Source organism: Trichechus manatus, unplaced genomic scaffold, assembly GCF_000243295.1.
Source record: "Trichechus manatus latirostris isolate Lorelei unplaced genomic scaffold, TriManLat1.0 scaffold00031, whole genome shotgun sequence".
Classification (NCBI taxonomy): domain Eukaryota; kingdom Metazoa; phylum Chordata; class Mammalia; order Sirenia; family Trichechidae; genus Trichechus; species Trichechus manatus.
Window position 1 is genome coordinate 10,200,656 of NW_004443967.1, and position 24,292 is coordinate 10,224,947.

Sequence of the window (24,292 nt, forward strand, 5' to 3'; positions counted from 1 at the left end):
AGGTATGGGTCTTGTTTCAGTTTTTTGCAGATGGATATCAAGTTATGCCAGCACCATTTGTTAAAGAGACTGTCTTTTCCCCAATTAATGGACTTTGGGCCTTTGTCAAATATCAGCTGCTTGTAGGTGGATGAATTTATGCTTGGATTCTCAATTCTGTTCCACTGGTCTATGTGTCTGTTGTTGTACCAGTACCAGGCTGTTCTGACTACCATGGCAGTATTAACTGGTTCTAAAATTAGGTAGTGTGAGGCCTCCCACTTTGTTCTTCTTGAGTAGTGCTTTACTTATCCGGGGCCTCTTCCCTTTCCATATGAAGTTGGTGATTTGTTTCTTCATCTCATTAAAAATTGCTGGTGGAATTTGGATTGGGATTGCATTGTATCAGTAGATTGCTTTGGGTAGAATTGACATTTCCACAATGGTGAGTCTTCCTATCCATGAGCAAGGTATGTTTTTCACTTACGCAGGTCTCTTTTGGTTTCTTACAGTAGTGTCTTGTAGTTTTCATTGTATAGATCTTTTACGTTCCTGGTTAGATTTATTCCTAAGTATTTTATCTTCTCAGGGGCTATTGTAAATGGTATTGATTTGGTGATTTCCTCTTGGAAGTTCTCTTGTAAAGGATTCCAACTGATTTTTGTATGTTTATCTTGTATCCTGACACTTTGCTGAAATCTTCTATTCCAGTAGTTTTCTTGTGGATTCTTTGGGGTTTTCTGTGTATAAGATCATATCATCTACAAATAGAGATACTTTGACTGCTTCCCTACCAGTTTGAATGCCCTTTCTTTCTTTTTCTAGCATAATTGCGCTGGCTAGGACTTCCAGCACAATGTTGAATACGAGTGGTGATAAAGGGCATCCTTGTCTGGTTCCAGTTCTCAGGGGGAATGCTTTCAAAGTCTCTCCATTTAGGATGATGTTGGCTGTTGGCTTTGTATAAATGACCTTGGCATGTTTTTAATTTAATTTTCATGAAAGTATTACCTTAGAGGATTAAAGCAAATGCATAATGTTTGAGTTAGAGCCAAATGTAACACACCTGACCCATGGTCCCTGAGACTCTTTTTTAAATCCTAGTTTTTAACCCAATTATGTAGCACACATGAAATGATAGGGCCTAGCCACAAACCAGTTAGGAATTTGACAAGTCTGGTGTAAAGAAAAGCGGGGCTTCAAACCTGTTCATTCCTGTTCAAACCACTGCTGAGAGTTTGCATCTCTAACAAGTTCCCTGCCGAGAATTTCCATTTCTAACAAGTTCCCTGCCGAGAATTTGCATTTCTCACAAGTTCCCTGGAAGTTATACATAAGAATCACCTGGTAATCTTGTTAACTTGTAGATTCTGATTTGGTATATCTGGGGTAGAAATGCAAATTCTCAGCAGGGAACTTGTTAGAAATGCAGACTCTCATCTGAGATTGTAACTGGAACTAACTAGCTTGAAGCCCTGAAGAAAAGGAGCCCTGGTGGTGCAGTGGTTAAGTGCTTGGCTCCTAACTGAAGTAGCACCATCCACTCTGAGGGAGAAAGATGTGGCAGTCTGCTTCTGGAAAGATTATAGCCTTGGAAATCCTATGGGGCAGTTCTGCTGTGTCCTCCAGGGTCACTATCAGTCGGAATTGACTTGATGGCAACAGGTTTGGTTTTGGTTTGGTGTAAAGAAGCAGCTTGGCTCACAGATGTGGTGCCTGCTATGATTGGAAAATTAGATTTTAGCAGTTTATTCAAGAAAAAACAAGACACTTTGTTTCCATTGGTTGATCTAGTGACTCAGTTATGCGATTAAGGTTCTGTCTCTCTCTCAATTTTTCTATCCCTAGTGTTGGCTTCATCCTAATCCTGAAGCTAGCCGTCTTCAAGGTTGAAAGATACCAGCTAGTAACAATCTGGGTTTACTGTTTCCCCTTGTAGGATTAAACCCACCTAAAACCTAACCCATTGCCGTCAAGTCGATTCCGAGTTATAGCAACCCTATAGGACAAAGTAGAACTGCCCATAGGGTTTCCAAGGAGCAACTGGTGGATTTGAAAGGCCGACTTTTTGGTTAGCAGCCAAGTTCTTAACCAGTGTGCCACTACGGCTCCCTTGTAGGACCAAAAACTAAAAAAACCAATCCCGTTGCCATTGAGTCGATTCTGACTCATAGCGACCCATGGGTTGGCAAATCTTTCCCAGAAACCTTGTTTAGTCTCATTGGCCCAAATAACTTCATAGAAGTAGGATTATGATCATTTGCTAAGGTTTGAGCCGTATGCCCCACCAGGAGAATGATGTCCAATGTATCTGTTTTTCTTTTGTTGCTTGCACTTTTGGTGTTATATCTAATAAATTATGCCTAATCCAAGGTTATAAAGATTTACACTTATATTTTCTTCTAAGAGTTTTATAGTTTTAGGTCTTAGTTATTTTTGTTTTGTATAAATACATTAGTAAACTAAGATAATGATAGATATTAACATTCCCATCTTAGATTTGATGCAAGGCATTCCTGTCACAGAAGATCTTTATTCCATATTTACCAAGGAGAAAGAGCATGAAGCTTTGCATAAGGAAAATCAGAGAAGCCACCAGGAACTAATTAGCCAGCTCTTACAGAGTTACATGAAGTTACTGCTGCCGGATGATGAAAAGTTCCATGGGGGCTGGGCCCTCATTGACTGTGATCCCAGGTGAGTTGGGTAACTTGCTTAACCTTCTGATGCTGGCAGTTGTAACAATTAACATTGGCAGCTGTCCATAAAGCTGTGGGCATGGTTGCACGGTGCATGGCAGTTTTCAAATATAGGGCTGCTACTAAGGCCTGATGAATGAGCAAATCATTAAGGGCGCTGAAAAACTCTGTACTCAAGATAAATAATATTTTAATGCAATGTTGAATTTAAAAAATTCAGAATGGCATATTGCGGCCTGTTGCTGGAGCATGTTCTCCCTCCCCCCTCCCCACCTATAAGCTAGGTGTAGTGTATTAATACTCATAACTGAGTGCAGCAAGATATGTAACAATGCTGGCTACTTGTATTGGTTATCAAGTGATCCTAGCCTTTAATAGAATAAAATAGGCCGTTGATGCATGACATTTTTTTAAACAAAAATTATTCAGTTTCAAGTGGTTCCTCAAAAAAATCAATGAGCAGCAGAATCTGAATTTATCCACCAGATCGAATGCTTGCTTTTTTGCTGAAATCTAAGATTATAAAATTTAATATAATGAATCAGAAACACTTCAGAAAATTCTAGGCCAAGCTCTGAGAATAAAACACTCAGATCTTTTCTTATTTTTATACGTTGTGGTTTTAATAAAAGGGGCACAAAATGAAAGAACAATTAAATGCAAGGTAGTTTTTATATATATTAAAGTGAATAAAATGCAGAGGCGGATTAACCAGTAAGCAAGGTACACACAGGCTTACTTGTGTTTACTTACTACTCTGTGGTCCACAGTTTCACATGGGTTTCACCACATCTTTGTTAGTCTTTGATCTTTATCACTAAGTATCAAGTCCTCTTCACTTTCAGCAAGGTTGTGTAATCTACATATCAGAAATTATTAATGTGTCTTCCTCCAATCCTGATGCTGTGTTCCTCCTATAGTCTAGCTTCAAGGATTATTTGTTCAGTATGTTGTTGTTGTTAGGTGCCGTTGAGTCAGTTCCGACTTATAGCAACCCCATGTACCACGGAACAAAACACTGCCCAGTCCAATGCCATGCTGACAGTCATTGTTATGCTTGAGCCCATTGTTACAGCCACTGTATCAGTCCATCTTGTTGGATTTTCCTCTTTTTTGCTAACCCTGTACTTTACCAAGCATGATGTCCATTTCTAAGGACTGATCCCTCCTGATAACCTGTCCAAAGTATGTAAGACGCAGTCTCGCCATCCTTGCTTCTAAGAAGCGTTCTGGTTGTACTTCTTCCAAGACAGATTTGTTCGTTCTTTTGTCAGTCCATGGTATATTCAGTGTTCTTCGCCAGCACCACAATTCAAAAGCATCAATTCTTCTTTGGCCTTCCCTTTGTTCAGTAGACAGATTGAATAAGGTGAAAGGATACAACCCTGCTGCACATCTTGTCCAATTTTAAATTACACAGTATCCCCTTGTTCTTTTCAAATGACTGCCTCTTGATCCATGTACAGGTTCCACGTGAGCACATTCCCATATGATGTTATGTTCTCTGTCTCTCTGAAATTGCCTGTTCTAGACACCTCATATAAATAGAACCATATACGTGGTCTTTTGTGACTGGCTTCTTAGCATAATGTTTTTAAGCTTCATGTGTGTTGTGGCATACATCAGTAGTTCGTGCTTTTTTATGGCTGAATAATATTCCATTATATGGATATGCCACATTTTGCTATTCATTCATTCATTGATGGACGTTTTTTTTTTTCCACTTTTTGGCTACTATGAATAATGCTACTGTGAAGACTTGTGTGCAGATTTTCATGTGGATATCTCTTTTCATTTCTCTTGGCTATATACTTAGGAGTGGAATTGTTGGTCCATGTGGTAATTCTGTCTTTAACCCAGGACTTCGAACTAGTTCTGCCCAGTTCAGTCATGGCTGACAAAGTGAAACCTGAATGGACCCAAATTTTTAAAATGTGGGTAAACCGGAATGATACCCAGAATGGAGAAAATTATGGGTTGAAGCCCTGCTGGAAACTTAATCTCCCTCTTAGAAAACAAGGGCAGCGTGCTTGTTGCATAGCAACCAAATCTCAACTGGCAGAGTTGGAAACAGTGGTGCCCTGCTCAAAGATGGCAGCTGACCATGCTGTGTTGCTCTCCTCTCTCCTGACAATAATCCAGTCTCCCACATCAGGCTCCTGAAAGGACTCACTACACCTCTTCTGAGTCTCCCATTCCAGGGCTTCAACCCGTAATTTTTCCTGTTCCAGTTGTTGGTCTGCTTCACCCAAATTTTTCAAATTTGAGTAAATTTGGATGTTTCAGTTTTGCTTCATTGGCTATGACTGAACCAGTTCAAACCAGTTTGAAGCCCTGGTTTAACCTTTTGAGAAACTGCCAAACTATTTTCCACAGCAGTTGCACTAATTACATTTCCACCAGCAATGTATGAGGGTTCACGTTTCCCCACATCTTTCCAACACTTGTTATCTTCTGGTTTTTCAGTTTTTTTTTTTTTTTTTTGTATTACATCCTAGTAGATGTAAAGTGGTATGTCCTTGTGATTTTGAGCCCTGATGGCACAATGCTTAAGAGCTACAGCTGCTAACCAAAAGATCAGCAGTTTGAATCCACCAGCTGCTGCTTGGAAAACCTATGGGGCAGTTCAGCTCTGTCCTGTAGGGTTGCTATGAGTTGAAATTGACTCAACGGCAATGAGTTTGGGTTGTTTTTGGTAATGACAAATGACATTGAGTGTCTTTTCCTGTGCTTGTCGGCCAGTTGTATGTTTTCTTTGGAAAAATGTCTATTCAAATCTTTCACCTGTTTTTAAAACTGAGTTGTGTTTTTATAAATAAAGTGTTTATATTTTAACTGGGATTAGGGTGAGGTGAGTGAGGCAGAGTTGCACAAGTGCAGGGTCAGATCCTGTCTTTATTTAAATCTTTGATATTTTGTTCATGTTGGATTTTTGTGTGTGTGTGTGTTCTGATTTTTTAAAATATGGCATTAACATTTATTTCCCTTGATGAGAAGTTCTGGTGCTCCCTTAAATTTGCGCCAGAGGCTAATGCCCTCACTTACCTTACTGCAGTCCTGGCCCTGTTTAAAATATCTGGTAGAAAAAGAGTTACAGCAGGCATTTTACAAACACTCCTGACTACGCGTAGAAGACTGGAGCCCTGGTGGTGCAGTGGTTAAGAGCTATAGCTGCTAACGAAAAAGGTTAGCAGTTCGAATCCACATGCCGCGTAGCAGCCAGGGTTAACCTCCTAACACTCAAGGGGAACTGTCCAGCACCGGAGACCAGCGGAGCCGTGGGTTCCGCGCAGGTCGCTTGGTTTCTTCCCTCCGTCATGATAACGCGGTCCCACTTTTTTCTTTTCAAACACTGGGCACAGCTCATCTCTTCCCCCTCAGTAGACGGGACCTCTCGGGCCTTTTCATTCCTCATCCCACCCTCGCCTCCACCTCCAGCCCCGTCACCTCAGGAAAATCACTAACTTTAATCACATCCGTTAACTCCTGGCGGTGCGCTACGGGCCGGAAAGAGGAAATCCTAAATTTGAAAGGAAGTCAGATGTTCTGTAAAAGTGCCCTTCTGAATCGCCGCCAAGCCAGCTTTTTATTTGATCCAACTCGGTGTTTCAAACGCTGAAAGTGTATCGCCACCGCCTTTTCTAGTCTGTGGGTGAGCGGTAGGCGTGCAGCAGCTGCGCTCACTGCCCGCCTCAGTGCAGGCCACAGACTTTCGGCCACGCTGTCCCAGCCGTCCGCCCGTGTCCCCTTGCGCTGTCGTGGAAGCAGGGTGGGTGCCCGGGCTGCGGCCACCTTGGCGCCGCTCCCTGCGATGTCTAGGGTTCGCACCCTCGACAGTGTGCGGGATGCGCAGTGGGGGCCGCGCATGCGCGCTGTCCGCCGGCCGCAGCCGGAAGTGGGCGGCCGGAAACCATCCATGTCCCTTGGGCGTGACTTGCTGCTGCCGCGTCGCAGTTGCCGCATCCGCCGCATTCGCTGCAGGCGTGAGGCAGGGTACGGGCAGCTTCCAGACTGAGCTTCGACGCAACGACGGACGGACAGACTGACAACCTGACGAGATGCCGCGCTCCCACAGGCCTCCGCCTGCGGCTCCGCGCCCCGCCGAGCCAAAGTCCGACGGCGTGCTGGCGATGACTTTCAAGATTTTCCTCCTTTTTGCAGGACTTATGGTCAAAGTTCCTGTGGGGCTATATTTTTCCTGTAAATTACTCCTTTTCCAAAGTCTCATGTTAATGTCCCCCGAAGACAGCGCCTTTTACGCGACCATAGTCGCAGTGGTGGGTCTTCATGTGGTGCTGGCTATTTTCGTCTTCATAGTGTGGAAGGAAGGCTTGCCCCAGTGGCGGGAAAACAAAAACCAGTAGAGCAGCTTCTCTGAGCTGCAGGCGTCGGGGGTGGGAGGACTCAAAGGGTTACTTCTTTTTCTTTTCTTGTTCGTATTAAAATTTTCTTTTCTTTTTAATGGGGAAGGGTGGATGGGGAGGGGGTCATCAGTACTGCAGCTGAGACTTCAGTAAAAATGGGGGGGAGGAGGTCTGACCTTTTGCGACCGCCTGTCAACGTGCCCAGTGCTTTTCGTTCGGAACTTAATGTTTTTGACCGAGGATCATGTTTGACTGATGTAAATATTCATACCAAAATATGAAGCTTGGTTTTGTGAAAGTAACATTGTAATTAGTAGAATTTAATTATTTCATACCAAAAGATGTGTTGTGATGTAATTTTTATGGCCCGGCTCAAGCAACAATTTTCAGAGTGCAGGTAAGTATCAACGTACAAAACTAAATTACCTTTTATGGTGGGCTTCTCAGTTATCAGTGAAGCTGTCAGGATCATTGCATCTGTGGTGGTCTTTTTCCCGTTGATTGATGGATTTAGTGCTCAGATTTGGGTCCTAGAAGTGATCTGTGTGTTACCAGATTCTGGCCTCTTATTACCCCATTCGTAGTATTTTTTGGTCTGTTATCTTGGGGAAAAATTGAGGTGAACCTGTTATTTCAGATTAAGGCTATACTGGCAAGAGTTCTGCTGCAACAAGGTGCTGCTGATGTCAAACTGCTGTTTAAGATCTTCGTAAATTTCTCTCTTGGGAACCAGTTAAACAATGACCTCATTCTCATGCAGATTTTAAGTATGGGCTTACATTTCATCCACAAGTGATTTTTTTTCCCTACTGTTTTCCACTAGCATTTTGATAAGTCCTGGCAAATAGTTATGAAATCCTGAGGCAGAAATTTCCACTCTTGCAATGGAATTTTGAGGCCAGCATAAGAACGCAGATTATTTTCCACCTTTTGGTGAAAAGGCTGTTATTAATATTAGATTAAAAGTTTCATTTGATTACAAATTCAGCCTATGTTTTCTGTGGTTTGTGGGTTTTCTACGTTGGCCGTTCTCCTATTATAAGTAATCTGATAAGGGTGTTCATTTTGCTGTAGTTTTGGCTTAATGGTTCTCAGCACTTAACCTGATTGCTAACCCTTATTCTGATATTTGATTTTCAGAGTGGATACAAATATGACAAAATGGACCTAGAATATGGAAATGTTTAGCTGTTCCTTGAAAGCCAAGTAAATAAAATACATAGTGAGAAAAATACAAAAACAGCTTGGGCTTGTTCCATGTATGCACGTATTATCTATGCAAAATTCTTTCAAAAGATGCATTCTACACAAGTGTAAAAATATCCTAAATATACGGTGTTATTTTGAAGTTTTACATAACGTGAAATAATTTTCTAGTTGATTTCTTCCTTCTCAGCCATATCTTTTCCTTCTTCTCCTCTCCACCCCATCATCCTATTTCTCCTGAGGCCTCCCTCCTCCTTGGCTACTGCCTTTACAATCAACCCTTTCCTTCTACTCTCCCCTTCTAAAGTCCTGTTTTGTTGTTATTTTTTTAATTTTCAGATGGATGGATGATACTACATTTTACCTAAGTAGCACTTATTATTTGATTTTCTTCATTTTTTTTTTCCTGGCTAGTCTTTTGTCATAAGTGGCTCTGCTGTAGAAATATGCTTGGCAGAAATGCAGATGAAAATGAAACTATTTAATTCCCTGTGTCATGTTTGTTTAGCCTCATTGATGCTACTCACAGAGATGTGGATGTGCTGTTGCTGCTTTCTAACTCTGCCTACTACGTGGCCTAGTAAGTTGCTTATTGATTTAAAGCTTTTAATTTGTTCCTTTTTTAAAACTTGAGTAAGTTTCCTTTTTAGAATATATAATGTTAAAAAATATGAGTCTGGTTTTACTATTTCATGAAATTTCATTGAACCCTTTTATCTTACATAACTGTTAAATTATTCTTTCTTTGATCCTTACTAGTTTGAAAATGTGATTTTAGAGTTATAATCACCGGGTTCATACAGTGTTGTGTTCTTTTTAGCATTTAGTATTATTTCTTACATATCTCCTAGCTTTTTGATGTACCCTATATATTTTTATTATTAATGGCCATATGTCATTGTTTTTATTACTGTAGTTAAATGTTCTCCCATCATTAAGCATTGAGTTACTTCCAGTTTTTTTTCTATTATGAATGATGCAGCTGTCTTCGCAGATAACGTGTGCATGCGCGTGTCTTTCATTACAAGGGTATGATGAATTACACGACTTTTGTGATTCATTGTCAGATTGATCTCCAGAAAGACTACCAATTAACAATGCCACCAACAAAAGACAAGCACTTGTGTCCTCATAGCCTTACCAGAATTGGGCTTTATTATTTTTTTCTAAGTAAATATTCATTTTTTTTTTTTTTTTTTTTGCCTACTGTGAGCTGTCATTTCTTTAATCATTGGCCCAGGTGTCTGTTGGCTTCAATCAGTGGATTTTTCATTCTTGATTTTGGATATCAGATTTACCTGCTGTATTATTCACATAGTTCCATTGTATGTATGTGTACGTATTGCCTTTCTTTTACATTTGCTTTTCTTTCATAAAAATTTTTATAAAACAAATTACTTTTGCCTTGTAATTGATTTCTTTTACTGAAAGATCTGTAAGCTGATTTTCCTTTAGTTACTGAACTAGATAGGATATTCTTGTTTCATCTGGCTTTTAAAATATTACGTGTTTAACTCTTTAACTACTCCAGAATGTATTATGCTGTGGAAGATTTTATTTTAACTGCATAGTAATTTGTTACTATTATACCTCAGCTGACAAGCCAAATATGCTTTTGATTTTAATCCTCTTTTTACACCCTTTCTATCTAGTTATGATGATGAAGTTGATAAAGTAAACCAATATCAACGACTAAGTCTCGAAGACCTGGAAAAAATAGAAATAGGTAAATTTTAGTATACTATCCAAGTGATAGGAAAAAAATGCTGTTTAAGAGTTGGTCACATTATTTAAGCAACTGTTATAATATTTTATTAGGACTAGAAAGAGGTATATACTACACAGTCTATTTCTTAGGGCTTCAGTTCTGTTTTTAGAACTTAGTGGTGGATTTCGTCTAATAATAGTAACTGTAACACTTGTATTATTCCCCTTGTGAAGATCAACCCAAGGATGAAGAAAGTTGAAATATCTAAGCTGGAAGAAGGGTTTTTGTTTTATTTGTAGTCTCATCAAACCGAATGGTTATGACAAACTTACATTTTGTGTGCTCTGGTTTAGGTAATGAAGATGCTAGAAATACCTAACTGATGAATGTGTGTTGGTCCTTTGAAGATAATAAAAGAGAAGGTGAATATCATATGAAAGATGTAACTTTACATGTATTCATCTGGGTCTTTAGGTCCTGAACCCACTCTTTTTGGTAAGCCAAAGTTCTCCTGCATGCGGTTGCACTACAAATGCAAAGAAACAAGTGGCTATTTCCACACACTGAGAGCTGTGATGCGCAATCCAGAAGAGGATGGAAAAGGTAATGAAGAGTCTCCTCTAAGCCCAGATGGAATTTGGGACATTACATGCTATTACCACCTGAAGAACTGATTCAGGGAGATAGTTTTTGTGGTTTGAGACTTTAAAACAGCAACTTTGTTCCCAGCAACATGGGATTATTTGAACTGATAATGTAGTTTGGGGCAAAGGAATCTGTAATGGAAATTCTCAGTGTGTTTGACTCTGTAAGGAGTCATCTGGGTGCCAGGGCTTTTCCCACCACATATTCTTTCTCAGTGGTAGTTGTCGGGGATCTTACCTGTCTGATGCACTGCTCTTGCCTTGGCACACAGCACAATACTTTAACAAACAAGAACTAGAACAAAGTAGTTGTTGTGTTCCTATTTTATTTTTTGTTATTGAATATACACAGCAGAACACCAATTCAGTGATTTCTACATGTACAATTCAGTGGCGTCAGTTACATTCTTTAAGTTGTGCAACCATTCTCACCCTTCTTTTCCACACTGTTCCCCCCTTATTAACATAAACTCACTGCCCCCTAAGATTTCTATCTGAACTTTCGAGTTGCTGTTGTTGATTTGATCCCATATAGATAGTTCTTAAAAGAGCACAGTGCTCAAGGCAGACATTCTTTACTAGTTAACCTATCGTTTGATTTTAAGACGACTTCAGGGGATATTTTTTGTTTAAGGATTATCTCAGGGCAAAAGTTCCGGGGGCTCATCCAACCTCCATGACTCCAGAAAGCCTGGATTCCATGAGAATTTGAAATTCTGTTCTGCATCTTCTCCCTTTTGATTAGGATTCTTCTACAGAATCTTTGATCAAAACATAGAACTAGAACAAAGTTTTAATTCCAGTTGATTTGATTCTCATTAATTTCTTGGAGTATGTTTTGGAGAAAGTGGCAATCAGTTATATTTGGGTTTCAGATACCCTTCAGTGCATTGCAGAGATGCTACAGATCACCAAGCAAGCCATGGGATTGAATGTACCCATAATTGAGAAAAAACTTGAAAGGTGAGTATACTACGGTTTTCTCCCAAGAATAAAGATATTATTATCCAAAGTCTTACTTCTCTTCTTTAAAAATATTTGTAAAGGGGGAAGGTCACATTATGGTAATGTGTTGGGGAGCTTTGAAAAGCTAGGCTGCCTCTTTTCATCTGCTGGGCTCTACCAGAGAAAACCATGGAGGAAGAAAGCTTGCCCAAAACCCCGTGGCTGTCAGGCATGTCTCCATACAACTTTCAGCATTAAAATATTCAGCTCGTTGCTCATCAGACAGCTTAAACATTAAACTGTTCTCTTTTGCACTTCAACTTGTAGTGGACAGGCTTTTCCAGAAGAAACATTAATACAAAGTTCATTCATTCTAGAACTACTTATTACTGAGACATTTGTGGTGAATGGCCCTGAGATTTTTTTTCTCAATTATAGATGTGATGAGAGGGATGCCAAAGGATAAGACACTAAGATTAGTTATGTTAAATGTCTCACATCTTTTCACATAAATTCAGTTAACTCACAGGAAATAGTATTAGGACATGGAATCTCCCCCCACCCTCCCAAACACACACACTTGGAATGTGTCTGGGAAGCTTTAGTTAAGATGCTGCAGATTTCCATCTGGTCAGCAGTGCATTTGTGCCGGTGGTTTACATATTCTGGAGGTGCTAGACCTGTGCCACTTGAAGCAGTCGCCACTAGCCACATGGGGCTAGTCTAAACTCAGGTGTGCTGTAATAAAAGACTTAAGAAAAAGAAAAGACAAATGTAGTAAAGTATCTCAGTAATCATTTTTAAGTATTCATTAGTGTTGAAATGATAATATTTTGGGTATATGGGGTTAAATCAAATGTTACTACAGTTAATCCCACCTGTTTTTAATGTAGCTACTAGAAATTTTAAAATTACATATGTAGTTCACATATATCCACTGGACAGCACTAGTCTAGATTTAGCTGAGTTACCAAAGTTTATCAATTAGCAATGCACTATTTTCAAGAAATCAGAACCAATTTTACAAAGCAAAGTTTTCACTTAACGTTAGTAATTGCCACTGATAAATTGGATCCTGTGGGGAATTAACTTTTTCACTTCTAATTTACAGGAAGAGCAGTAAACCTCATGAAGACATCATTGGTATCAGATCTCAAAACCAAGGCTCTTTGGCCCAAGGAAGGAATTTTTTAATGAGCAAATTTTCATCTCTAAATCAAAAAGTAAAACAGACAAAATCCAACGTAAATATTGGCAATCTACGAAAGCTAGGAAACTTTACAAAACCTGAAATGAAAGTTAACTTTCTAAAACCAAACTTAAAAATAAATCCTTGGAAATCAGATAGTAGTCTTGAAACCATGGAAAATACAGGCGTGATGGATAGTAAAGACCAGGCAGAGTCTGATGGGGACATGTCTTCCGATAATGACTCATACCACTCTGATGAACTCCTAACAAATTCCAAGTCTGATGAAGACAGGCAGCTGGCTAATTCTTTAGAGAACGTAGGGCCAGTAGACTATGTTCTTCCTAGTTGTGGTATTATTGCTTCAGCACCTCGGTTAGGCAGTCGATCCCAGTCTATAAGCAGCACTGATACTAGTATTCATGTTCCTTCAGAGGTTACTGCCACTCATGGAAGTGGTCTTGGAAAAGGCCATGAGTCTCCTTTGAAGAAAAGTCCTTCTGCCGACCACATACAAATATTGACTGGCTTTGCCAAGCCTGTGGATATTTATTGCCACACATTTGTACGAGATGCACAAAATAAAATGACCCAGCCATCGGAAACCAGGTCTCTTTCTCAGCAGGGTACTGAGGAAGGAAATCAAGTGACCAGTCAAGTTTCTAATGAAGAAACCCAACCAAAAGCAATGGAGCAGACACCTTCTCGACCATCTCAGTTAGAGGTGTCTTTTTCTGCAAAAGGCCCGCAGTTTTTGTCAGTTGAATCAGGGCATTCAGTTTTATCTCAAAAGACCCCGGACTCTGGATCCACCATGCTTGATTTTGAGTCAGGGCTTAATGTAACTCCTTCTCCTTCAGAAGGCAGTAGCAGTAGAGCAGTTTCCCCCTTTGCAAAGATCAAGAGTTCCATGGTCCAGGTTGCTAATATTACCCAAGCTGGGTTAACCCATGGGATAAACTTGGCAGTGGCAAAAGTTCAGAAGAGTCCTGCAGAACCTGAAGTGGTTAATGAAGTTCAGCAAAATGAACTTAAAAACATGTTTACACAATGCCAGACACGAATAATTCAGATTTAGTTTTTAGCTGTAAAGAATCCTATGGCGCTTAATCCAAAAGGAGGCGGTTTCATGTATTAGCCTATTGTTACTTGTACTGTCTTTGAATCTAGGGATCACAAATTCTGTTTATTGGGAAAAGTTTTAAAGGGAGTCTGAACCTGAGCAGATTTCCAAATTGGACAGCCAAGATGACAAGTCCATTGTCTGAGAGTATGTAGATCTGAGTAGCTTACACACTACAAAGTAATCTGTCCCTTTGAAAGGAATTCAGGAATAGGTCACTTTGGGACATGACTTGAACCTTTTTGGATGGGGGTGGGTGGGTGGAATGTATGAAGTGGACACAAAGAATGGGCACTGACACATTTAGAGGATTAGTGTTTTTCATAATTTGTTCTGTTTGTCAGATTGTTCTTATGTATAGTACCTCTACAAGGTAGGTAATACATTTCATTTTTAGTGACTAAAATGTTATTAGTATGGAAAAGCATTTGAATACAAAACATACTGGTTTAGTTCTGATGGCTTAACCATTCCCTGTGAAGAGTTAATTGAGGGTTATGGACAGTACTGTCAAGAAACATGCTCATTTGAGCAAATTTAAAGTATTTTGCAACCTGTACACCCCACAGTATGGCAGCATTAAGACTTGTCAGTCGTAAAGTAAACCTGAGTACATCAGATGTCTATACCAGCATCCTATTAAATTTAGTCCTGTTGTTTTCAGGAAGACTATATTGGCTACTGATGATTATAGGAAGAAATCTTCAAATGTTAATTTTTTTCCAGGGGCCACTCCTCAATATCTTGTGTAGACTATTAGAACTACAGAAGATTTAGTCTGAAGCACAGCTGTGCTCAAACTGGTTTTATGACCAGAATCCGAACCACATAGAACAGTGCCTCTCCTGTGAACCCATACAGTAGTAGGAAAGTTGCACATCGTACTCCAAATAAGTATTGGTTTCTCTGGTTATCTTCAGAGCCTTACTCTGTTTGAAGTGATTCTCAGCTAAACATGTCTGTTGTAACTTTGCTAAGCATTTCCACTTTTGTTATTTATTAGTGGTATCCTTTTTTTTTTTAAGTGTCAAATCTTGTGACTATTTAAAATAAAGTACCGTTGTAATTTAAAGTGACAATATGTATGAGAATTACTTGAATAACATTTTAAAGATAAGGGTTTGGTTTTAACTCAGATTAAAGAATTTATAAACAGGATAAATTTACTATAACAACACTTAATCCCAACCGTTCCATGTTTTTTACTGTTTGAAGTGTTTTTATGACTTTATAAATGATGAAATGGATCACAAACTATCAGATTTGAAAACTTAAGCATTTGAAACTGCATGTTTTATTCTGCTCTCACCTGTTCCTCTGGGTCTGGAGTGTATTTAAGTGTTCCACAATGTAAGAGAAAACATAAGCCAAGGTCATGTGGTAAAATAATGCATTTAAAGCTCCACAGAAATTAGTTCCAAAGAGGTTTTTTAAAAACTAAAATTATCTGAAGGCATTGCAATGCTTAGTTCCAATCAAAGTAATAAGGATGTCTGTTTAGTTTCCTGGGAATTCAAACAGAGTGTCTTCCTTAAATCAGATCAACAAATTTGAACGTCCGCAGGTATAGCCAAGGGAGAAAGGGCTTCCGAAGCACCAAGAATTCCGATCTCCTGACTTGAGAAGGAGGACACATCCCTGTACTTTCCACAGCATCTGGTAATGGTTTTCCATCAAGAGGACAAATAGCATACAGATCACATGGGATGCTGAGTATTATAATTCACGAAAAACAGCCCCAGGTACTTGTAATTTGGGAAGTTTTATTTATTTGAAAGAGGAACCAGTTCTCCTTCCAAGGGAACTTTTCTGCAACACCAAGCAAATTATGTACTTCTCTTTGGTAAATTACAGTTCACATTGGCACAATAAACACATTGGTAACTAATCTACTCTAGGCCAGTTATAGAAAATGAATTTTCTCACAAATCCAGTTGAGCCATCATTTTATTTCTAAAAGTTTAAGGTCTAGTCTACCAGTTATAAAAATGAAAACCAGTTAGAATTCTAAATATAAACAGATTATTTACATTTGTTTATAAAAATAGATTTGAGTTTAGGAAAAGTCAACAATGTTGTTAAACAATTAGTAATCTTCATTTCGGTCCATGAGGCGTAACAAGTTCCTTGGTTTTCAAGGCCGACCCTGTTTCCTTGGTTAGCAGTGTCAGTTTAGGCCTTCCGGGAAAAATTTAAGGAATCATTGAATTGATTTCTAATGTTTTCAACTAAGGAATTACTGATTAAAAGACGTTTATATATACAGTTGATACCGTAGGAAAAGTAATGTTCTAACCTTTCCAAAGATTCTTGTTGCCACAATTATACTCTAGAGTATTACTAATTTGCTTTCTAGCGACGGGTGATGATATTTTTGTTCTTTTGAAAACTTATATTAAAACTGTTAATTGGTCTGGGGCAAACCTACCTTCAGTTGTCTCAGGCTATTACTGAACTAGCAGATAATGTCACTTGATCTAATACATCTGGAACTAAACTTAGGTACAAAATTCAAAATTAATACAATCACCAAAGCAACTAAATGACATTAGTAAAATAATTAAAAACCATTTTTTGTAAAGAGGGTTTTTTGTTTTGTTTTGTTTTGTTTTAAGTTGACAGCACTCCCTTAAGTGAGTGGTTCCCAAATGCACCGGGTAAAATGAGGAAAAAAGGACAATGTTTTAAGGACAATGTTTTTTTCCCCCCCAAAAGCTACATTTATTCCATTTAAAGCACTATCTTATTCTGAGATTGTCCTTTTATGAAAAAAAGTGATAATACACAGTGATTTATTTCACATTACTCGGCAAAACAAATTGGCAGCCTTGTCCAAAAAAGTTTTGGAAATATTACTGGTCCATGAAATCCAAAGTCTGGGAACCACTGCAGTATAAAAGACTATTTTGCTTGCTGTTAAACAGCTGTTATGTAGAAAAAAGCTTCTATGGTCAAACATTTGGGAAGTGATACTACAGAATTTCTCATGGCCTTAACTATACTCGTGTGAATCACACTAGTGTGAATCAATGGCAAGTACACCCCATATCCCACACTTTGACCACTGAACACTCAGAACCACTGTTAACTGGAAAGACAGAAATCTGAAGTGAGCAATTCCTCTGACTCTGAAATCACAACAATTTTCTTCAAATGAAGCTAACATTAGCATTTTAACAGTCGCCTGTAACTTAAACTGAAGCTAAGAAAATGGTGTCATCTGCAACATTGTCAATATTAAACTTTAATATCAAATACATTTTTGTACATCATTACTAATTAATTATAAAACAAACTTCAAAAGCTCCATAAAATCAGCAAGGTAAAAACTCTTACTGGACATTATATAAACTTAAGATGTTACCAGGCTTGATTTCAGGAAGTCATTGGTTTTTAATACAAATTATCTACAAAACAATGTGGTATAAATGATATTTGAATTTTACAGTAATGTGGCTATAATTTGCACATTACTTTTCATAGGTATCATCTTTAAAGTTCATTTCCATTCACGCATTTCTGCTGTTGAAGCCTGGTTCTTCTTAAAGACTCTAGCTGCTTTGCTCTTAGCCATCGTTCTCGTGACAGCGTTGTCTGACCAGCACTGAGAGACAGAAACCTGGTGTGAAAATACAGAAACAAATTTAAGTCCAGACCTAGGAATATCTACACAGCCCACATTAGCAGACAAGAGCTTCGGTAGCTATAAAGGAGTCAAGTTAGATGGCGGCTCCACCTTTAATGCTTAGAGAACAAGCAGCACATCTGTTCTACTGAAGTGATCACCAGCCAAACACCATCCCCCACAATAAGCCCTTTCACAGGGTGTTTTAAAGGAAAAAGTTCATTTCCAATTTTAGAAGTCTGCCTCAGTTAATTCCGACTTAGGAAAATCATACACAGCCTACTGAACTATGTACACACAGTACCTACCGAGCAACGACGAGCAGCTGGTGGAGATCATCAGCAGTGATGCTCTGGGGATCGTTCTTGCGCATTTCCACAAAGTCATCTTCAACTGCCTGCATCAAGAGTAAAGGTATTTTAAAATCACCTCTTACAAGGAAAAGACATTTGCCTTTTTTAAGGAAAGGAAAAGTTACAGGTGACTCCCCATGGCTGATATAAAAATGAGGATGTCAGCTCTGCCTTTTAGACACGAGACAATATAGATGAAAGGACTCAGAACCAGAACTTTACACATATAAATAATGCTACTGATGAAAGTATTCTAAACAAAATAACAAAAAGCAGATTCATTTGAGAAGGTGAAGCCCACGTATAAATCAGCAGCTGGCATAGCGAACACAATACCTTTAAACAGAGAGGAGTGATGTCAGTGAAATGGAATAAGGACCTCTGAAAAGACTCTTCTCCATAAAAGCAGCAATGTAGGGAACATTTATTCAAGAAAAATGGCTAAATCTTCGTTAAGAACAAACTTTATGGCATTTTAACTTGTCCTACCCACCTCCCTCACCCCCTATCCTAGCTCTGTGCATGCCCAGGGCAGTGCACGTGCTCAGGAAAGATCTGAAAAGGCCCTAAGCTCCACATCTGGATAACTTCGAGGCTCTGTGCAAGCAGGAAGCGAAGGCTAAGGCAGAACTGTAAAGTGAAGGCATGTCCCAACATGTATACAGAGCCCCTCAGCACAGACAGGGAGACTGTTGCTTCCAGGCACCAAAGAAAATTTCTGACCAATCATGAACTGACCACCACTAAGCTAACTGAGCAGAGACTTCATGGCCACACATGGCAAAGAATACAGACTCTACAGAATTTGTTAAAAAAAAACCTCACTAAACAATAACAAACAGCAACAAAAACAATACACCCTGGGGAGGGGTTAGAATCTGATTTCTAGAGTAGAGTTGCCACATTATTTTAAATGTCCAGTTTTCAAAAATTTTTTTACAAGATATGCAAAGAAACAGCATGAGTCATACAGTAGGGAAAAAAAGCAGTTAATAGAAAACGTCCCTGAGATGACTCAAACCTGAGACTTACTAGAAAAAGACTTTATTTCGGCTATTTAAAATATATTTGAAGAACTAAAGTATGAGAATAATGTCTGACCAAATGGAGAATATCAATAAAGAAAAATAATAAAAAGCAAATAGAAATTCTGGAGTTGAAAAATACAATAACTGAAAACATTCACTAGAGGGGCTCATCAGCAGATATGAGAAGGCAGAAGAAAGATACAGTGAACTTGAAGATAGGTCAGTTGAGATATCCATTCTGAGGAATATAAACAAAAAAAGAATGAAGAATTAACAGCCTCAGAGACTTGTAGGACACCATCTAACATACCAACATACATAAAATGGGAATTCCAGAAGAAAAGGAGAAAGGAACAGAAAAACTGAAGAAATAATAGTCAAAAACTTCTCAAATTTGGTGAAAAATGTCAATCTACAAGAATCTCAACAAATTCCAAGTAGAATAAACTCAAAAAGATACACACCTAGACATATCATAATAAACTTTTAAAAGTAAAAGAATCTTAACAGCAAGACAGAAGCAATTCATCACGTATAAGGGATTCAGCGATTTCTCATCAAAAACCATGGAGAACAGTAGGCAGCAGGACAACATATTCAAAGTGCTAAAGGAAAAAGACTAGAAACCAGGATTTTGAAATCCAGCAAAACTATCCTTGAGAAATGAAGGTGAAATTAAGACATCCCCAGATAAGCAAAAACTTAAAGAGAATTTGTCATTAGCCAGCTTGCCATAAACAAATACTTAAGGGAGTTCTTCAGTTGAAATGTAAAGGACATTAGACAGTAACTTCAATTCCCATTATGAAATAAAGAGCACTGGTAAAAATAACTATAGGTAAATATAAAAGACAGTAAAAATCCATTTTTTGCAACTTTTTTCTCTGATTTAAAAGACAACTGCATTAAGCAATAATTATATATCTGTGTTGATGGGAGTACAATATACAAAGATGGGAGGAATGGAACCATACAGGAACAAAATTTTTGTATAGTAATTAAATCGGCATTAATCCTAACTAGATTGTTACACATTAAGATGTTAACTGCAATCCACAGAGCAAACACTAAAAAAATAACTATTTCAAACAAAAGAAGGTAATCATGGAGAAATACAAGAACAAAAAGACATGGCATATACAAAATACCAAAATTACCAGGGAGGCAGGGACAAGATGGTGAAGTAGTCAGACAGTTCCTGTGGTTCTTCTTATAACAAAGACCCAAAAAAAGCAAGTGAATCAATTATATTGCAATCTAGGCACCCTGAACATCAAAGCAAAGTTGAGCAATCGGACTGCGTGGCAGGGGAAGGGAGAGATGGTTCAGAAGCAGTGAGGAGTTGCCAGACCTGACTCAGCAGGAACCGGCCCCCTGCAGGCAGGATTAGCTGGCATGTGGTGAGGCAAGCAGTCACATTTGGGATGCGTTTTCCACATCCGGGAGAGAGCAGGCGGCAGAGAGTCTATTCAAGCCTCCAGAACCAGTGGAAAGTGGCACTCAATTGGCAAAAGATAAGTACATGCATCTAACCTACGTCGTGGATCAAAAAACACCGTTTGGGAAGAAACTCTCTCCCGTTTACCTGCCTGCTCCCTCCCCTCTCTGCTGGGTTCAGTGACTGCTGCTTCCCCTGGGCTGGAAGTAGGACCCTTCACGTGCCCTGATCCATTCTCCCAGCCTTGGAGAGGGAACGAATTAACAAACACGAAAAAATCTGCCAGCTCCCCTAAGCCAGGAACTCAGTGCAGGCACAGCTCCTTTGCCTAGGCACAGGCATAAAGGGTCCATGGACTTTGAATACCTTTCACCCCTGCGTAGACCTGTTTGGGCCCATTTCAACAGCATAGGCCCTCATTAGCACCAAACAACAGGGTATATACCTGAAGCCTAACTTCACTGTATCAGCTACATGGTGGAGTGGCAGGCTCATGACATTTGATACTGCTCTGCCCATCAAGCAGGGTCCTCACCTACACATATCAGGGGTCTGAGGACTGGTGGCTCCACCCATGCCACCTAGCCATCTGCGACAGGGGTCCAAGAATAAGTGGTGCCGCCCAATCCCTACAGCCAACAGCACTGGGTGCCCACAGTCCAGCTGCAAAACCCACCCACCAACACACTCTAGGGAACAAAGACACACTTACCTCCAAGACACTCAGGGGCAGCCGTCAGCCCCCTGCCTTGCTCAGCACATGACCCCCCTACTGCAGCCAGATACCTGTGCCTACTCCAGTCACCTCAGCCTGTCTAGGACTGTAGGTGAGAGCCTGCACCATACACTTGGTGACCGACTACCTGGACACCTGAGCTGAAGCCATACAAGAAAAGTAAACAGACTCCTGGGCTCACATACCTAGTAAAAGATCTAACCACCCGGTGATAGGATGTTAGAGCTTCAAAGGCAGTGAAAATCTAACTAGCTCATACGAGCAGCCTGTTTGGGCATATCAAAACAAATCAAGAATCTAGGACACAGTAAGCAAACATAAAATAAATATAACTTATTGATGACTCAGAGACAACAGTCAATACCAAATCACATAAAAAGGCAGACAGTGATGGCTTCAGCAAGCTCCCAAAACAAAGAATCAAGAGATCTTCCAAAGGAAGAGAACTTGGAATTACCGGAGGTAGAATACAAAAGATTAATATACAAAACTCTTCAAGAGATCAGGAAGGACATCAGGCAAAATGCAGAACAATCCAAGGACCATAAAGACAAAGCAATACAGAAATGTAAGATTATAGAAGAGCACAATAACAAATTTAATAGGCTGCAAGAATTCACAGAGAGACAGCAAACAAATCCAAAACATTAAGAATAAAATTTCAGAATTAGACAATACAAAGTCATAGGAGCAGAACTGAGGCAATGGAAGTCAGAATTAGTAAGACTGAAGATAAAGCACTTGACACCAACTTATTTGAGGAAAAATCCAATAAAAGAATATAAAAAATGAAGAAACCCTAAGAATTACATGGGACTCTATCAAGAGGAATAACCTATGAGTTTTTAGAGTACCAGGACGGGGGAATAACAGAAAATGCAGAAAGAATTGTTGAAGATTTGTTGGCAGAAAACTTCCCCAATATCGTGAAAGATGAGAAGATATCTATCCAAGATGCTCATTGAACCTCGCACAAGACAGATCCCAAGAGAAGGTCACCAACACATAATCAAACTTGCCAAAACCAAAGATAAGGAGACAATTTTAAGAATGGCTAGGGATAAATGAAAAGTCATCTACAAAGGAGAGTCAATAAGACTAAGCTCATACTACTCAGCAGAACAGAAACCATGCAGGCAAGAAGGCAATGGGATGACATATATAAAGCCTTAAAGGAAAAAAATTGCCAGCCAAGAATTATACATGCAGCAAAACTGTCGCTCAAATATGATGGTGAAATTAGGGCATTTCCAGATAAACAGAAGTTTAGGGAATTTGCAAAAACCTAACCAAAATTACAAGAAATACTAAAGGGAGTCCTCTGGTTAGAAAATCAGTAACATCAGATAACAACCCAAGACTAGAACACAGGACATGGCAACCAGATATCAACCCAGATAGGGAAATCACAAAAATAAATCAAAGCTAAAACGCTGAAAACAGGGAAACAGAAATGCCAATATGTCAAAGATGACAACATTAAAACAAAAAAGAGGGACTAAAACATGTAGTCATAGATCTTTCATATGGAGAGGAAGTCAAGGTGATATAAAGAAATAAAAGACTGCTTTAAATTTAGAAAAATAGGGGTAAATATTAAGGTAACCACAAAGGAAACTAACAATCCTACACATCAAAATAAAAAACAAGAAAAACATAAAGACTCAGCAAACACAAAATCAACAACACTGAAAAAGATGAAAAGAAAACACAATCCGTCTATATGCGGCCTACAAGAGACACACCTTGAAGACACAAACAAAAACTCAGATGGAAAAAAATATATGAAGCAAACAACACTCAAAAAGAGCAGGAGTGGCAATATTAATCTCTGGCAAAACAGACTTTAAAGTAAAATCCACTACAAAGGATAAGGAAGGACACTATACAATGATTAAAGGGTCAATACTCCAGGAGGACACAACCATAATAAATATTTACGTACCCAATGACAGGGCTCCAAAATACATAAAACAAACTCTAACAGCATTGAAAAGAGAGACAGCTCCACAATAGTAGGAGGAGACTTCAACATACCACTTTTGGTGAAGAACAGAACATCCAAAAGAAGCTCAATAAAGACACGGAAGATCTAAATGCCACAATCAACCAACTTGACCTCGTAGATGTATACAGAACACTCCACCCAACCGCAGCCAAGGATACTTTCTTTTCCAATGCACATGGAACATTCTCCAGAATAGACCACATATTAGGCCATAAAGCAAGCCTTAACAAAATCCAATGCATCAAAATATTACAAAGCATCTTTTCTGAACATAAAGCCATAAAAGTAGAATCAATAATAGAAAAACCAAGGGAAAAAAATCAAACACATGGAAACTGAACAACACCGTGCTCAAAAACTACTGGGTTAGAGAAGAAATTAAGGATGGAATAAAATTCACAGAATCAAATGAAAATGAAAACACATCCTACCAGAACCTTTGGGACGGAGCAAAAGCAGTGCTCAGAGGTCAGTTTATACCAATAAATGCACACATCCAAAAAGAAAGGGCCAAAATCAAAAGATTAACCCTACAACTCTAACAAATAGAAAGAGAACAGCAAAAGCAGCCCTCGGCACCAGAAGAAAACAAATAATAAACATCAGAGCAGAATTAAATGAAACAGAAAACAGAAAAACAATTGAAAGTGTTAACAAGACCAAAAGCTGGTTCTTTTCCTGAATACAACCAAACACTTCGAGGGACAGAGTAGCAGGGGCGGCGGTCTGGGGACCATGGTTTCAGGGGACATCTAGGTCAACTGGCGTAACAAAGCTTGTTTAGAAAATGTTCTGCATCCCACTTCAGTGAGTGGCTTCTAGGGTCTTTTTTTTTTTCATAGTATTTATTTTTTCCCATACATACGTTGTTATGTGACTCTAATTGCTCTCCCCATACTGTGACAGCACACTTCTCCCTTCCACCCGATTCCCATGTCCATTCAACCAGCTCCTGTCTCTACCTTCCCATCTCACCTCCAGACAGAAGCTGCCCATTTAGTCTTTTGTATCTGCTTGAGTCCAGAGGCACACTCCTCATGAGTTATCACTTTATGTCCCACAGTCCAAGTCCAATCCCTGTCTGAAGAGTTGGGCTCAGAAACTGTTTTAGTGCTGGGCTGATACAGAATCTAGGGACCATGCTTTCCAGGGTTCCTCCAGTCTCAGTCAGACCATTAAGTCTGGTCTTCTTACTAGAATTTGAGTTCTGCACCCCACCTTTCTCCTGCTCCATCCGGGACGCTCTG

At 39.2% G+C, this 24,292-nt stretch overlaps 2 protein-coding genes across 4 annotated transcripts in view; one reads left to right on the top strand and one right to left on the bottom strand.

Moving 5' to 3' along the window:
• INPP5F (inositol polyphosphate-5-phosphatase F) overlaps window positions 1–15,459 on the top strand; it is an 89,384-nt gene extending 73,925 nt beyond the window's left edge. For all 3 annotated transcript variants that reach the window (XM_023730011.1, XM_004374898.2, XM_023730012.1), the window contains 6 exons: window positions 2,478–2,676; window positions 8,757–8,828; window positions 9,901–9,974; window positions 10,431–10,559; window positions 11,476–11,563; window positions 12,657–15,459. In XM_023730011.1, coding sequence (XP_023585779.1) covers window positions 2,478–2,676; window positions 8,757–8,828; window positions 9,901–9,974; window positions 10,431–10,559; window positions 11,476–11,563; window positions 12,657–13,812 — 1,718 coding nt within the window. In that variant the 3' untranslated portion in view covers window positions 13,813–15,459. The remainder of the gene's footprint in view (window positions 1–2,477; window positions 2,677–8,756; window positions 8,829–9,900; window positions 9,975–10,430; window positions 10,560–11,475; window positions 11,564–12,656) is intronic.
• A 147-nt stretch (window positions 15,460–15,606) lies between these two features.
• The window catches only part of MCMBP (minichromosome maintenance complex binding protein), a 27,594-nt gene continuing 18,908 nt past the window's right edge, over window positions 15,607–24,292 (bottom strand). The window contains exons 16-17 of the mRNA XM_023730013.1: window positions 17,791–17,879; window positions 15,607–17,476 (exon numbers count right to left, since the gene is read on the bottom strand). Coding sequence (XP_023585781.1) covers window positions 17,350–17,476; window positions 17,791–17,879 — 216 coding nt within the window. The 3' untranslated portion in view covers window positions 15,607–17,349. The remainder of the gene's footprint in view (window positions 17,477–17,790; window positions 17,880–24,292) is intronic.